This window comes from Cryptomeria japonica, chromosome 5 (assembly GCF_030272615.1).
Source record: "Cryptomeria japonica chromosome 5, Sugi_1.0, whole genome shotgun sequence".
NCBI classification, from domain to species: Eukaryota; Viridiplantae; Streptophyta; class Pinopsida; order Cupressales; family Cupressaceae; genus Cryptomeria; species Cryptomeria japonica.
Window position 1 is genome coordinate 375,198,110 of NC_081409.1, and position 16,160 is coordinate 375,214,269.

At 36.5% G+C, this 16,160-nt stretch overlaps 1 protein-coding gene across 2 annotated transcripts in view; it reads left to right on the forward strand.

The window, feature by feature from the left end:
* Nucleotides 1-15,869, forward strand: part of LOC131035112 (uncharacterized) — a 28,746-nt gene extending 12,877 nt beyond the window's left edge. The window contains exons 2-4 of one of the 2 annotated variants that reach the window (XM_057966753.2): nucleotides 15,251-15,316; nucleotides 15,408-15,477; nucleotides 15,572-15,869. In XM_057966753.2, coding sequence (XP_057822736.2) covers nucleotides 15,251-15,316; nucleotides 15,408-15,431 — 90 coding nt within the window. In that variant the 3' untranslated portion in view covers nucleotides 15,432-15,477; nucleotides 15,572-15,869. The remainder of the gene's footprint in view (nucleotides 1-15,250; nucleotides 15,317-15,407; nucleotides 15,478-15,571) is intronic. The other variant, XM_057966762.2, reaches the window with a different exon arrangement.
* Nucleotides 15,870-16,160: the final 291 nt, after the last annotated feature.

A 16,160-nucleotide genomic window follows, 5' to 3' on the forward strand; every position in this document is an offset into this window, starting at 1 on the left:
ATTTCTTATTTTGGTATTATTACTATAACAATAATATTATCGTATTTCTTTTCTGCAGGTCTGAAGGATGAACATGTATCGATTTCGATGTCATTCCTTTTCTTTTGAATGATGTATATATATCAAGGCAGTCACGATCAAGTGGCACCTTGATCGGACATGTCCGACCAAGATGTCACTTGGTCGTGACTATCTACCGATTCACTTCGGTGTTTATCATAATAGTTCGGTGTCATTTGCATATGTTAATAGTTCGATATAAACACACCCGATAATGAATCGGTGTCAAGGCAGAGTATGATATAAACACACCCGATAATGAATCGGTGTCAAAGCAGATTATGATACAAGCACACCCAATAATGAATCAGTGTCTAAGCAGATAATGATATAAGCACACCCGATAATGAATCGGTGTCTAAGTAAACAATAACAATAACTAATAGCATTATATGCTATCGGGTTAATACCCCGATAGTATATTAATGCCGATTCATAAATGAATCGACATTAATATGCTATCGGGTTATCAGCCCGATAGCATTAGATCGACGCTTAACATAGTTAAGGAGGTCGTCGATCTAATCCATCTTTATCCATTATCATAATCAAGATCAAAGTTACAGTTTGATAAACATATTCAGTTCAGATAATCTAATAGCGTAGATGAGTAAAACAAAATAGAATAGAGGAGATTAATGAGTTAGGAAAATCTTATCTTGTAGAAGCTACTAATGCATTAACAATTTGGAATGACAGATTGTAAATCTATGTCCACACCAATGGAAACTAACTTGTAGAAATTGAGGGAAGCTGCAACTAGTTTAGATCTTGTGGACCCTACTATGTACAGGCAATTGATTGGGCCCTTGATGTATCTAGTTAACACTAGACCAGATATTTGCTATGTAGTGAGTGCACTTAGCTAGCTCATGAGTGAACCTAGACAAATACATCTAGTTGCAGCCAAGCATATCTTGAGATACTTGCATGGCACAGTTGGATATGGTTTGAAATACTCTTCCAGTGTGGACCTGATTCTTGAATGATATTCTGATTTTGATTGGACAGGGAGTGTTACTGATCGGAAGAGCACCTTTGGTTGTTGCTTCAGCTTGGGATCTGCTATGATTTCCTGGTTTAGCAAGAAGCAGTCTTCAGTAGCTCTGAGCACTGCAGAGGCAGAATACATTGCAGCATGTGTGGCAACTCGCAAAGCAGCGTGGCTTCGTAAGCTCCTTGCAGGATTGTTCGGACAATCATTGGAGCCTATTACCATATATTGTGATAACCAAAGCTGTGTGTAGCTTTCAGTCAATCCAGTATTTCATGACAGAACGAAGCATGTAGAGATTCAGTACCACTATATCAGAGATATGGTACAAAGGAATGCTGTTCAGTTGAGATACATTTGTACCGAGGAACAAACGACTGACATTTTCACCAAGCCTCTTGCGAAAGTGAAATTTGTACATTTTCGAGACAAGCTTGGAATTGTGGAAAACGAAGCCCTTGCTGAGAGGGAGTCTCAACATTAGTGATTACTAGATATGTATTATAATGCATTCTTCTCTGTGAGAGAAGTTTGAGGTGCAAGCCCTTGTCATGCATTCTTCTTTGTGAGAGAAGTTTGAGGTATCAGCTCTTGTTGAACATTCTTCTATGAGAGGAGTTTGATGTACTAGCCCTTGTTGTGCATTCTTCTCTGTGAAGTGAAGTTTGAGGTTTCAGCCCTTGTTCCACCCTCTGCGAGTAGGTATGGTGGATGTCATGTGAAAGGCTTCATGACTTAGCACTTGTGCTTATTCACCCTTTGGGAGTAGCCATAGTGAATGGCACTATGTGACTCAGATATTGAGAAGGATTCCTCCCTAGCTAAGAGGGAGTTTTAATGGATAGTGTCGGTTGAATCCTCAGAGCCGACTTTACCATCAAATGTGTGAAGGACCTTTTCGGTCTTACACTTTTAATCAAAGACTATATATTGCCAACCTTTATATTGAAACGGTTTGTTAATAAAATATAACTAATATATAATCCCGCCATCTTTTGTGAAAAGTTGGGTTAATTGATGTCTAGTAAAAGAGGCGTGTTGGTTAGTGAAAAGCCGACCCTTGGTGGAAGACGTGTTGCTTGGAATATAACCGACCCTTGGAGAAAGACGTGTTGCTTGGAAGAGAAGACGTATGTGTATATACATAGTTCGGTTCCCTCTCTCCATGAAACATTGAAAAGAATATCTACAGCAGTTCATATACACCTTCTGCAGATCAAATACACATCTACAGCAGTTCGAAGAAGAATATACACAGCACATTAATCAAACTCAAATCGGATCGCCCTCCTTCACCTTGCACTCGGACTTAGGCGATTTCTATATCTTCATCAAGGCAGTAGATACAAAGTATAAATCGACACTATTGTTATAACAGATTGGTCTTGCTAGGGGCTTTATAACTGCCTATTTGTTGACCATATTGTAATCAATTACTCCAATATATATAAGAGATTTTTATAGCTGGGTTTTTCTCCCTCATGTTGGAGGCTTTTCCCAGGGTATATGCTGTGCAAACTTGATTGAATTATCTTCTATCTGCATTCTCCTAATCTGATCATTAAATTTAACTGTGGGTACCCTTCTTATAATCTAGGTCAATAATTGGAAAGCAAGATCCAAGGGAAGTGGTGGTGGTATCTTTGCAGAAAGTGGAATCCACTAGTGGATTACCTATAAAACTAATATTAGTCATCGCATTTTCCCTCAAGGTGTGACTAGTCATTTTCTATAATAAATGATGCTGCAAGGTGACTAAAAGGAGTACAAAGGGTCATAATGATAAGTGTACAAGCTGTATACTCCTGCTCTAGCTCCAGTTCCAAATAGCACATAAAACAAGGACAAACAAGGAAACATGAATGATCGAGGATCTCAGTAACAAAAGCATCAACCTTGGTGTTTTGAGATAGGGGATATAGGAAATTTGACAGCCTACAAGGTGGGAAGAAAACTGTGGACTTGATTGGTAATGAGGGAAATCTCAATGCACTAGGCACTCTAGATCTCCTTCATTTGGGAGATGATTGACAAAGAGTCGAATATGACTGTAGTATGAAACTCGAAGCTCAAGGGCAACAATTATAACAATCCCATAATTGCTTAGTGTCTATTGAGTTATTTGTCTCATTAGGTAAGTAGTAATTAACTGCTGCAATTTTGTTATATCGAGAATTAGCAATGCTATTATCTTGACTTATCCCATCAGTATGGGTAACCACAGAGAACTAATATATGGAGGTTTAGAGAACAAACCAAGTTAGCAGGGAGGAACTGTCTCAACAATGGGATGATTAGTCTCAACAGCATCTAGATTCCCATCCCTTAACAGTAGAAGGGAATTTTCAAATTACAAAACAATAGGTAATGTATATTTTTCTCATAGCACAACCCATGATACCCATGTATGACTTGTAACATCCTATCACAGTCCATTAAAAACACAGCAAAACATGTTTTTGATGTTATGTCTCAACCCAAGAAAAAGTAACACAATAATCAGAGGACTAGCTTATTGCAGTTAATAGAAATATTATAGTTATACATCCAATTGAAGACACAATCCTATAATTAATGCCATTAAATAAAGGCTATCTTAGTCAATGTAATGCTATAAAATTGTTGCTAACACAGGCCAAATGCTATCACAATACGAAGGGATTTCTTCATGGTTTCAAAACCACAATATCATTGCTCACAATATGCAAATAAGGTTTTGAACAATTTGCTCAACCCAAGAAAATGGAACACAATAATAAGAGAACTAGGTTATTTCAGTTAATAGAAATATTTATAGTTCTAAATCCAATTGAAAATACAGTCCAATAATTAATGCCATTAAAGTAAGGTTATCTTAGTCAAGGTAAGGTTATTAAAGTGTTGCTAACACAGTCCAAATCCTATCACAGTCTAAGGGATTTCTTCATGGTTTTCTAAACCACAATATCATTACTCAACAATATCCAAATAAGGCTTTAAACAACTGGTTAGAAAATTTGTAACAGTCCATTTACGGACTCAGTTATGTCATATTCATTGCTCAACTTAATCCAAAAAAAGGCTAGGCAAAGGGTTTTACGCACCCGAACAGGGTTCGCCAGTTTTGGTCCACGCACCCAAACAGGGTTCGCCCTAGGTACGTACCCAGGTGTTTGGGTTTGCCAGGTACGAACCCAAGCATATCCAAAGGCACTGAGTGCTAAAACATAACAAAAACAGACTTTTTTTGATCTTTTTTTGCATCCAAAAACCCTAAAATGTCCCTAAAAGCACCCCTTCTATTGTTGGGTTTTCCTCACATCTAACACCTTGTGCAGCTTATCATTGCTACCCCTCAAACCCATTAGTGTCTCCACTCCCAAACCCCCACCAGTTAAAAAACTAAATACATTTAATAGTATGCAATGATAACCTGAGGGTGCATGAGGGCAGTTAGCACCCAAAAACCCTAGCCCATAGTCATCTTTTATGATTTCACTATTTGCATTTTACAGTTTTACATTTTAATTTAGCAAGAAAGAAGAGGATGGAAAACCAGAGTTGCATGGACACAAACATGGGTATAACTTGACATGACATTCATAAAAAAATCATATATATATATATATATATATATAGTCATGGCATCATATAACTTTCCCCACTTTACAAGGTCATCTCAAATCTTTGCTTCAACTCTAGGATCTGTATGCATCTTAAAGGCTTTTCTATATACATATACAAACTCTATATCCATATTTGGCATTTTTACATTTTGTATTGCAATATCTCAGCCTGGTAGTACTTGTCATTTAAAGAATACGTCAAAAGTTGCAAAGGGGTTGCCATTTTATCCCACCTCATTTTTACTATCTCACATATTTGCATATAAAAAAATTCAGAGGGTTCTGGCTATATTGCCATGATGATGTCTCTGATTTGATGCAATCATAGACATTGCTCAATATTGATTTATTTGTGTTGCCACTGTGAATTGTTAAAGATTTCAGTCCATGGTAAGCAGATTCTGCTCTCAAACATTAAAACCTAAACACTAGGAAACTCAAATCTGATAACTAAACTGCTGATTCTGCATACAAGGATCTTCAAACACATTATGCTGAAAATATGAATAGCAGATATACAGTAATGAACTCTCAAACTTGCAATTGTCTTCTCATTAAATCTGAAAAGAAATACATTTTACTTGCTCAAAATTGAAAAAAAAATTATATCACTTACTTGGTACTCCCTTTGACTTTCTTTTATAGATAAGTCTAGAGCAAAGTTCCCAGACTCGGACTCGGCTCGGACTTGGCAAGGCTGACTCGACTCGTGACTCGGCTTATGAACTTGGCAATGACTCGGCAATGACTCCGCAAAATAAAAAAACCCTTGAAATCAAGAGATTTTAACAATTTAAAACTTGTTTCATGCACCCATTATTGAATAAAGCCCAATTATAATGTGTGCTAGCTTGTTATGCCATGAAAGGCATGCTGGTAGAGTATCTACTTGTTTGGGGCTTCTGTTTAGTATTTTCTTTGGCCAAATTGAAATTTTGGGAGCATCAACATGAGACATCATGAACATCTTCACTTGGAACCTGTAAGGAGTGCTTGTGTATGGTAGCATTAAATAGTGTGCTTGTTGAACTTAGGTTTTACCTTGGGACTATAGTTGACCTTGGTCTTTCTTGGACCTCTTAGTTTTTAGGCTATATATATGTTGGATGGAAGGGAGAATTGTGAGGCCAGAAGGGTTTGAAAATATGCTCCTCAGAGACATGTCCCTTGCCAAAAATAACCTTGTGCCCCATGGGGGGATTTTTTGGGATGTGGGGACAGGTAGGAAATGTCCCCAACTCACCCCCTTTTTTCAAAATTTTAAGAAACATCCTTGTTGTGAGGTACTCACACATCGCCCCATTGCAAATGAAGACCCCCACTTTTTGCTTTCTAGGGTTAGCTCTTTTAGTTTTGTTGTTGGTCGTTTTAGTGTCTTAGCCTTTGCATTGTAGGCATTGAGTTTCTCAAAGGTCATCAAATCAGGTGGATCTCCTCAAGGTGTAGTGAAGGAGGTTAGGTCAGTTGAGTGATTAGGGGTTATTTAGATCATTCCTAGGGTTTTTGTGTACTATTTGGTCACGCTTCAAGTTGCTAAATCAAACCTTGGTTGAATGCATAGTGTCCTCCTAGGTCTCGTCCCTTACATCAAGGTCAGAGTGAACTTGCCTTAAAAGTCTGGAATGTCATCCTGATCCTGAAATGGCCTGAAATTTGACTAAGTCTGGAAATTTGAAGGATCCTCCAAAAACTAGATTTTGCATTATAACTCATGGAGGTTTGAAACCACTCTCAAACATCCTGATAATATATATGGAATATAACTTAAAGTATAAGTTCTTATACTTAAATGTTATATTCCATATATGAATCCCGGCGGAGAGACTAACTTGTCAAACAAGTCAAAACATTGACATGTCGTGGCCGAGTCTTGGAGCTTGGACTCGGCGAGTTTTGCCATAACTCGCGGAGTCTGAGTCCCGAGTCAGCAAAACTTGCCGAGCTTGGCTCGACTTGCCAACTCGGCGAACTTGCTTGACTCGCGGCGAGTTTGGGAACTCTGGAACTTGAATGCATAGTGTCCTCCTAGGTCCCGTCCCTTACATCAAGGTCAGATAGAGTAAGAAAATAGAACTATAGTTATTTATTAGTTGAAATCTTCAAAGGATAGAAATAAATTAAGAGGGAAAAAGCTGGAAGTTGGTAGGTGGGATTTAGAAATATTACCATATATATGCTTCTCCTCACTAAATAAGTATTTAAAAATATAATTAATATGAATTAGTATTAGAGCCTGATGATCAGGATTCTAATACATTTCAGATTTTTTGGGCAGCCTTTTCTTTTTCTTTTTGCTAGATATTGGGTCCAACTTTGAGCCTTTAATACACCTGGCATGTATTTGACACCCAGATCTCTTGCTGTTCAGATCACTGATGTCAATTTTCTGTTGTGAATATTCTGCTGTCAATTTTACTCATATAATTGTTATTATCAGTCAATTGTTGATTATCTTTAGAATTTCAAGTTTCTTGCTTATTGTTTGGCTATTCATGACCCAAAAGTGTGACGAACACCAGTTTGTCTAATTCTAGACCACACAAGTTACCAATAAACACCATATAATTTTCTTATAACAAATAGATTAAATAAAAACATTACATGTGCTCTTTAATAAGAATACAAAACATATTAAGTATTCAATATCATCAACTGAATATAGTTCCTTCATCAAGTATTGCATCTTATAAAGTATTGTTCAACAATTCGGTATATTAGTGTACATATTACAGGTGTCGTAGCAATGACATAAAGTGCAACTCATCAATAATACAATGTCATGTGAAATCAAGATAGTGCCTCTGATAAACCAAGTATTTAGCATATCTCAACTGCAAGAGGGAGAGCATCACCTGATCACTTTTTGTCCAACCACAGATCAGCAGTCCCCTGCACATATTCCATCAGGAAGTGGTCCTACCCTTCATGAGGGTAGCAGATCAAGTGAACCATCAAGATACCCTAGATACTCTGTAGCTGAGTATGACCTATCTGACTGATTTGTAATAAATAAACACCATGAAATGACAATGCAAGCAGTGATTGTGCATTACTTTGGCCAAAGGTTTAATAATAAAATAAACACATTCGGTGATGGTAACATGCGTTGTATGTTCACACACCTCTTTCTCAGACTGGTTATCGACAATTTAATTTCACATTCAAGTTCACAAATTGGTTTGGATAAACAATTATATGCGCATTAACATCAAGCTGAACCTCATATTTTTTTTTTATAATCCACCAACATACATAATTTTGCCTTTTAACACTTAAACATACCCTGACCAGACATTAATCTTTCAATTTAGCAGTAATCATAACTGACTCTAGTTCTAGATAATAATCTCATTTTTTGGCTTGTAATAGGAACGTGCATACACACACACATATACACATTGGCGTCAACAAGCAGTTTACACACACACATATACACATATTGGCGTCAACAAGCAGTTTAATAGTACTTGTATATGTATTTACAACTATACATATGTATATGTCTTGTATACATATCTATCCATATAAGTGTGTTAGTAGGGAAATCAACAAAGTATAGGACACAGCAGGAAATCCTACCACAAGCTATCACAAAAGGGTTGCGGATCTCTTACTTGACAAGACACCCCCTAGAAGTGTTGTAGATTGCAATGGTCACGACCCATTAGAAAACTGTACGTATAGAACAGAATATTATGTAACAGAGTAGAAGTATGATAGATGATGTAATAAGAAGTACATGCTAAGAATAGAAGAAGAATAACGGACCCATGTATGAAGAATAAGATGTATAATGGAATGATGGAAATGTAATAGATATCATATCAATATAGGGAAATTGATCAATACTTGTGTAACATGTCATGGATGTTATCTAATTTTTGTTTGTAAGTTATTCTATCACCTTGTCTTTTTCTGCATTATACACTAACCTCCTATCCCTCTTCTACTGCTGAGTTTGGCGTATAAATACAACTTATAGAGAATACTTGGGACACAAAACTCCTGTTTGTGATCCCCCACTTTTCTTGCTAACATTGGTTTTGTTGCTGATACCCTGTTTAGGTAGTATAGAGGAGATTAAAGAGAAAATCAAATGTCTGATTCAGACACGGACATTAGAGGACAAAATGAAAATTTTATTATAGATTGTGGCACTATCTCTCAGTGTCAGTCTCATGAGAGGGGATTAGGCATCAGGGGGACGGAGAATGTAAAGGGGTGATCTCTGAAAAGAATCCTTGAAAGGATGTGTCCTATCAAAACAAGTTACAAAATAACTACCATAGGATGAGATGAAGGGGTAATGTAACACCAAATCAAAAACACCCATGGAAAAAAGAGACAACAAGAAATCTTGAGAGTTTAGAGAAGAGATTAATTTGACAAGAAGAATTATCATGGCAAGCCAAAACACGGAGGAAATGAGACAGACAAAAGGTTGAAACAGAGGAAAGACATAGTAGAAAAATGAAGAATGGAGGGAAGAGGGAGAGAGTGAGTGTGCCGAAAAGAGAAAGTAATTGGAGGAGAATAATGGAAGAATTTGGAATAGATGACCTCCCATTTGGAAGAAGCAAGAGAAATATTGATAGATTTGGGAAAAAAGTATAGAGGAATATGGGGTATCAAGGAAGTTATTGGTAGATGGTTGTGGAAGCAATGAGACTCCATGACTACCGCATTTAACTAAAACTCCAATAATGAACCCAAATTTATCAAATATTACAATTAAATTAGACAAAAGATTCTTCAAATTCCTAAAATCTTCAGAGAATATTTAATCTGTTAAAGAAGAGTATTTAGAACAATTAGTCAATAGAAGCGTAGAAAAAATGAGACAAGAAGAAATAGAAAGGGAGAATAAAGCCATGTTTAAATTGGGAAATGTTTGTCATTAATAACTAATAAAATATCATTTACAAATAGAAAGGCATCACCAAAAAAGAAATGGTGTTGTGAAGAGACACAACCTTTGGACCCCGTCCCCTATGTTGTATAAAACAAGAAGGATTTCCATTCAAGAAGCAGCGCAAGAAGAAAGAAAGAGTCCACAGGAGCAATTTATAGTAGATTGTGAAGATACTCTGGGCAAAAATTACTTTGAGACAAAGTTAGCAAGGGATAACGGTCAAGAGAATAAGCCTGCAATGGTAAGAAGCATTAAGGAGAAGAAAGAGACACACCCCTCTGCAAACCAAAACAAGAAGTACACCGTGGAGCTTTCAATTAAATGCCCAGTATTTGGCAAGGATGCTATTGAAGCTGCAGAGCATATAATTCATACTGGAATGACTTTGGCAAATAAAAGGAGTGGACGAGACAAGAACAAATTGTTTGACTTTTGGATCTTTAAGAAAATATGCATTGGATTAGTAAAAGAAGACATACTCAAAGCATGTTAAGGACTGGGAAGATGTAAAAAGAGAATTTTTCGCAAACATGGACACTCTAGAAGTACCATCTGAGAGTGTAAGATAAATGTGAGACTTTGTACATAAGAAGGAAGAATCGGTGAAAGATTATGATTAAAGACTTAAAGAAGTCTCTTGCAAGTTAGATGAACCTTTAACAGAGAAACAAAAGGTTGAATGGTTCATCTCTGGACTTGATAAAGAAATAAGGGCAGCATTAGACGGCATAATCTTTGATACTTAGTCTGATGGGGTAGCACTGGCCTATTACATTGAGGCACAACCTTAGAGGAGGTCATATAAGGAGAGAGTGATAAGGAGAAAGAGAGTGATATACTAGAGAAAATGTAGTTGGCAATTGAACAACTAACTTTGTGCTAGGAAATAATGGTAGAAGAAGAATTAAATAAAGGCAAACAAAACATATGGTGTTCTTATTGCTCAATGGAAGGCCATATGAGGAATGATTGTCCAAAAGCACAAGGCAAGAAGAGTGTCATTGCATTAAGGGTAGAGCTACAAACAATATGACGAAAACTTCAATTAGTATTTTGTGGACTTGCAGCAAGTGGGATGATCATGAGATAGATGACTATCCTTCAAGAGGGTTCCAACTTGGAAGTTCAGAAACAGACCATGATCCTCGATGTCTAATAAATTATGGATATGATAGAGAAACTGATCAAACTATGGCATACATTAAGGGGCTTGCAGAATGTCCCTTGTAAAGACAATAGGTATAGGCTACCACTTTGGAGAGACAACAGCAATGCGAATGCACAATACTCCTTCGCAAACCTACGTGGATAACAGATCTTTCAATTATAGAGGAGGTAGAGGACATGGAAGAGGAAATTGTAGAAGAGATGATGCAAATTGTTTTAAATGTGGTAAACTAAGACACCATGCCACAAATGTTGGTCAGATAAGAAGAACAATTGTGCATTCTGTAGTAATGTGGATCATGATCTGTAGAGGAGCTAGAGTCATGAGAAAAATACCAATAAATCTTCTACAGGGAGTTAGAAGATGTCAGAAACAGGACAATTGGTCATTTAAGACATCTATCAGTGAGGATACCTCCGAAGAAGATTACCACCAGGAGAAATAAAAATTCAGATAAGTAAAAATAAAATATCAAATAATAAGAAAAACAAATCTATGGTAATCACTTGCTAAGGGACTGATATCGCCAAAAAAAAACATCATAGACAATAAAGATAATCCAGAATCTGATGAAGAAGCAAAACACTTTCAGCCTACTAAGAAACAACATGATAGTGTTGTTGAGAATACAAAAAGAGCAATTATCCAACAAAAAAATGATGAAAGTGGTTGTTTTTCAGAAGAGGAAGTTATTGCACTTAAACAACTTTCCACCATGGTAACAAAAGAACCTCTTGGAGAAACTAGAGCAAATTTTAAGTACTGGAATAAACAAGCAAGCATTTGGTCACAAATCCACAAAATACAAAGAGATCAGGATTGGAAGAATAGGCCACTAATGATTACATCACATTTCAATCATTGAAAGGCAAATTTTTTTATGGTAGACTTGGGGGCAGACATCAATATAATACTGTAGAAGACTTGGGAGAAATTAGAAAGGCCTGTGTTAACCAATAACCCCTATAGTATTAGCTTAGTGGATGGTTCAGCTATGCAGACCAACATAGAAATATTTAAAAGTAAATGTACAAGGTATCAAACTAACAACAAACTTTGAAGTGGTAACTATGAAAGAACCTTTCAATACATTTCGGGCTCTACTAGGATTGCAATGGTTTGTCAACACAAATGGAGTCGTTGACTCAAGAAAAGAAGAAATATTTTTTGCTGATGATAACAAAGTAGTCCACATTCCTCTAGGAGAAAACGAAGAAAACTCTTATTTAGAAGAGGTTGTTCTAGAGGAGGATGCGGAAGATAATACTAAATCGATCTGTTTCATTTCTAAGCTACCTCAAACACACATAGTTGAAGAATTGAAGTATCTATTAGTGAAGGAGAGACTGGTTTGGAGAGTGAGGATGGTAGCACAAATAGTGAAGATGTGTTATGTGCATGGATGCAGGAAGAGCCAGAGCCAACTTTTTGGAAAGTGTGTGGGTTTAGAAGAGTGTTTATGATGCATAAACAATCTGACAATGTACTGTGAGATACTCCAGATAAAAGGAATACACCGCAAAGATCAAAGAAGGTAGCCTAGGCCTTGTCCTCGGAAGAACAAAACAAGTGAGCCATAGTCAAAGGGGAATATCACCATTAAGCTGCAACAGTTCTTTGGAGTTGGTGACTTAGGCGGATACCTACAAGACATGGAGAATTTTTTTACAAAAGAAGATTTTCAGATGGACACGTTACAAGATACATTGATTAGCAATGTCTCATTGTGGTGGAAGACACATCAAGACAATATCTATGAATGGCGTGCCTTTAAATCCTTATCAAAACCTAATACATAAAGGAAGAAGGAGAATACTCTATAATGACTCCAAGGACCAATATTATAATCAGCCATTAAAAATAAGTGAAGAAAATATAGCATCTGCAGCACACACTAAGATGGCCGAAATTGGTGATTATTGGGATGATCAAGTTGTAGGCAAATTGAAATCCTATCCGCATATGAAGATGTATTTCCTTGTGTTGAAATGTAGCTAGATCCTAGCTTAATTAATTTTAATGTGGCCCTTGGCCTTAAAATTAATTATATTGATGTAATCATTTAATGCATAGGGCTGGGCCCAAATTTGAATGCTTATGTAACTTGCATATTGATTAATTATATTGGGCTGGGCCCAAATGTAACTTGTAAACATTGAAAGGGCAGGCCCTATTTGGGCGCTCAAGGAAATTGTAATTAATTAATTAATATTTGCATCTTGGCGGCAAAAGGGAAATGGCCGACCTAGGTTCACAAGGCATTGCAATCATATAAAATAAAGGCAATACATTGTCAACTGATTATGAGTTTGTGCAATTCGATTATCCCTGCAATCAGACTTGGGCGATCTTGATACAGCAGTCAGCGAACTTGATTGTGCGTTAGCAAACCACCTTGTGCAGCAGCGAAATTCATAGAAGGCCTGCGGATCAATCTTAAGGACCAGCGAAGGCCAGTCAATCTTGTGGACTAGCGAATCACCCCTGGAGTCTAGCGATTACCTGTGAATTTCATCCTAGACTCAGTGAATATCATTAATGCTGTGTAAATCCATCCTTCACCAAAGTCGTTAGGTTCTGAGTGCATTACATCAGTCTAATCTGCTGTGAAGGCGATCTCCAGTTCAGATCTGAGATTGTGAATCAGATAAGCCAGCTATTCTTGTGCCCTAGGTGGCCGAATATGTAATTGTATCATTACTGATATTAATATATATGATCTGAACTTTGTTGCTGGGTTTTTTTCTCCAAGAGGGAGGTTTTCCCAGGGTATCCTTGTGTTCGTGTGTGTGCATTTTATTTATATTCTGAGTTTTATTAATTCTGATCACTAAATCAACACCTTGGACATCTATTGATATGAAGGGTATCAATGAGGAAGATGGTGTCATGAAGATCCAGCTAAACTAAGGGGTAGAACCACAAAGTAAATGGCCATACCAACTTAATCCAAACATGAAGAAAAAAGGAAAAAATAATACGGATAAAATGCTTGCGGCCAAGATTATGAAACCAGTTGAGGATGTTGAATGGATGTCCAATAGTCATACAAAATAAGAAAACAAGGGAAATAAGGGTTTGTGTTGATTTTTGGCAGGTTAACAAAGCTTGTATTCACGACCCCTTTCCAGCTCTCTTAATAGAAGAAATATTAGAATCTATTGCAAGAAGAGAAGTCTACTCCAACAATGGTTTCTTTGAATACCATTAGGTCAAACTCCTAGAAGAAGATCAACCAAAGGCCACTTGTGCTACAAAATGGGGGCCTATTTATGTATATAGTCATGCACTTTGGCTTGAGGAATGATTCGACAATATTTAGTTGCATTAGGGTCAATGCAATTAAGGATTTCATTCATGATTTCTCAGAAGTTCATTTGGATTTGGATGATTGGACAGTCTACAGCTTAATAAAGATGCTAGAGCGATGTAGAAGTTTACAAATTTCAGTGACTATCAAGAAGTGTATCTTTGTGGTACCTTTTGGGACATTATTAGGACACATTATCTTTAAAGAGGGTTTAATGGTTGACCCCATGAAAGTATAGCCAATCATGACATTACCTCCACCAAAAATAGCACCAAAAGTAAAACCTTTCTTGGCTATAGCGGCTACCATCTTAAATTCATAAGGGGTATGCAACTTTTGTGGCATCACTAAAGTTTTACTAAAGAAGAAAACCAAAAAATATATCAATTGGATAGAACAGTGCCACCAATCTTTTGACACCGACTGTTGCCACCAACAAAGGTTGGAAAAGATACTTGGGGTTAGTTGTTAAGGCTACTCACAATTTTAAGCTTCTAATCTAGATGAAATTGAGACGGTATTTTGCATCTGCACTTGACAGCTATTATAAAGGATTACTTAAAACAAGATAAAAATAACCTCGTAGGATCACCTCAGAACAAAAAGAGGTTCACTTAGGAATATGAATCTTTAAAAAGATTAAAGACACCAACCTAAAAACTAGAACAATAAGCGCAACTGATGCTTATTTGCAGTTATAAAGTTAAAGACATCAGTTTTCCACCATCTATCATGTTACTTGCTGCTGTTTCTGGATTTGATTGTGTCTGTTTTTTGCAAAAAACACAGACACAATCAAATCCAGAAACAGAAGCAAGTTATTAAGGTATTTAAATTTATTGTTAGCAATGGTGATTGCAAAAATCTAGAAACACCAAGCATCAATTAGGATGGCAAGCACAGATTATGCTTGCTGATGATCACCAAGATATGCTTGTAGTACAAGACAGAGAGAGAGTGTACAATTTGAGAGTGGTCCTCGTTTTGATTGAAAAACAATTTTTATTTTGAGACAAAGAATGCATATTATCAGCTCACTTGATTACTTTAACTAGCATTATACATTTCATATAGTGTTTGTCAATGGGTCTAGTTGTCACATGGATATGCTAAATAACTCATCAGGATTGTTTTTTGGTTAGCTAGAAAGATATATGCTGATATATATTAGCAAATTCTGATCCTGATTTTACATGTGCAGGAAGTTGCATCTTGTGAAGTAGTTGTGAATCCCACAGAGCAAGTTATTGTTGCTCAAGATTGTGATGTAAGTTATATGAATGTGTTTTGTATCTTATTTTCTGGTATATTTTCAATGGTACACACAACAAAAATAACTTATCCTCTTTCATATGTAGTTCACCTTAACCAGCTTCTATTGAAGTTTATTCTAGTCCTGTTTGTACGCTTCTGTGTGTCTGTTCAGAGGTAATAATTTTTTTGTTTAAGGTGCAGATGTAACCTTTTTTGTCTTTGCTGTTTTCTAATATATGTTTTTTTCTTTTTCTTTTTCTTTTTACAGTAATGCAGCTGGCGACAATATAGTCTTCTTTGAATTACTATAGGAGATCAAAGGAGGAAGTATGATCAGGATCTACACAAATCCTGTCATGTTATTGTCTCCAACTCTTTAGTAACATCTTTAGTGAGAATAGGAATATTCTTGTCAAGTTGATTTGCTGATACAAGAAGTGTATATTTTGAGGAAGTACTCATGCAAATATGTGGTTAATGAGAACAATGCAGTAAACCGTTTATCTGTTTCATTATATCTTTAATCTTAATAGCAACTTAAGGCCTCCTTGCCAGACTTCAAGTTATTGTGATTACTTTGTGCACCGTTGGAAACCCGATAACATGCCATTTCGGTAGCAGGAACTGAGAGAATGGAGTTACAAGATATGAATGTAGGCAATTGAGTTAAGGTTGGTGCCTCTCAGCAACAAGGTTGTTAGTTTCAATAGGATAAGCTAAGATATATGTTTGGATGATCTAAGGTAGAAAATAGTGGTTTATTTGTTGCTTATCATGGTTATCTTTTAGCTTTTATGATTTATCAGGGATTATACTTTGAGACTGAATTAAACATCAATGTTGGGGATCCTTAGTGG